We start from the raw sequence: 1,294 nt of genomic DNA, 5'->3' as shown, positions 1-1,294 counted from the left end.
GACAAGACCGTGAAATGTGGGGAAACGCTGAGAGGGGCTCCCAGGGCCCCGCAGGGCCTCTAAAAGTATATGAAGTTCCCGTTGCCTTGCAGAGCTGGAAACATGGAGGGCGCTCCCCCTTCCGTCCCCCCCGCCCCCCGCCCCAGGCTGTTCGCGTTTGCAGAATCGGTTCATTATTAGCCAGGCAGGCCTCGCTGGTCAACGTCACATGATGTCGCTTGAATACCTCAAGCCCCTTTTTAGCCGCGGAGGTGTGCTGGCGGCGGCGGGGCTAGCAGAGCTCGCCGCCTGCGGGCTCCCTCTGGAGCTGTATTTCTGCTGCTCCTCCAGCGCCTGGCTGGCGTGAGCTGTCCCCGGTCCGGGAAGGGCCGTGGAGAAAGCCCAGGTGACCTGGAGCCAGTTGCTCTGAAGCTGGGGCAGGTGGCTCCTTGGGGATGTCTTCCCATTCATCAGTCTCCTCCGCCTGGGGCCTGTAAATCAGGGGCGAGGGGCTGATGTGGAAGCGGCAGACAAAGGCCTCCAGGGAGGTGCCTCTCTCTATGTGGACCAACATCTGGACGCCCGAGAAGGCAACTCTGTTGACGGTGCTCAGGGGGATCTGTTCCAGGAACCTCAGAGTCAGCCCGTTGACCCACACGCAGCCCCTGCGACTCAGGGTCTTGAGGCTGAAGGCCAGCAGAGCACTGTCCTCCTCCCGGTAGGGCTCCAGGGACAGGTGTTGGCGGGACAGCTGGGGGAGGGGCAGCCGGAGGTGGGCGTCCAGGCCCCGCCCCACCAGAAGCGGGTTGGTGTCGTGCTGCAGGCTTGGAGGGACAGTGGCGAAGACGGCGGGGCCCTGGGTGGGGTGGTGCAGGCTCACCCGCAGGACGGTGAGTGGTCTTTCCATGGACGGGAACCTGGGAACAACGGAACACAGGTACACTCTGGCTCCCTGAGCCCAGACACGCTTGCACACCTCAGGGACTCCGGACCACCTCCAGCCAAACAGAGCCAAGCACTGGCCATGGATGCCATGATTCTGGTCAAGTCAGGATGGGGCCAAGGCCCACGGGTTCTCCCCCAGCTTCATTTCTCCCAGGCGCTGTGAGTGGGGCATGCCACCTGCCATCTCTGGAAGTTTCATTTCCTTTTCTGTAATATAGGTATGCCTGACCTTGTCTATGCAAAGTATAAGGCATTCCAGCATGCTGGGTGGGGTTCTGGTGACCTATTGTATCTGGGGACAGTTTGGCCCTGCTTCATGGAAAGGGAAGGACAGACAGACAGACAGGATACACCTTCCTCGTTTCTGACA

The 1,294-nt window shown here is 61.3% G+C and overlaps 1 protein-coding gene across 1 annotated transcript; it reads right to left on the bottom strand.

Moving 5' to 3' along the window:
- Positions 1 to 271: 271 nt before the first annotated feature.
- TIFAB (TIFA inhibitor) lies at positions 272 to 886 on the bottom strand. The gene has a single exon (XM_016197582.2). The coding sequence runs from the start codon at positions 884 to 886 to the stop codon at positions 272 to 274; it is 615 nt and encodes a 204-aa protein (XP_016053068.2).
- Between the last annotated feature and the right edge of the window lie 408 nt (positions 887 to 1,294).

The sequence above is a fragment of the Miniopterus natalensis genome, chromosome 4 (assembly GCF_054644295.1).
Source record: "Miniopterus natalensis isolate mMinNat1 chromosome 4, mMinNat1.hap1, whole genome shotgun sequence".
Lineage (NCBI taxonomy): Eukaryota > Metazoa > Chordata > Mammalia > Chiroptera > Miniopteridae > Miniopterus > Miniopterus natalensis.
This window is presented reverse-complemented; position numbering and strand designations above follow the sequence as displayed.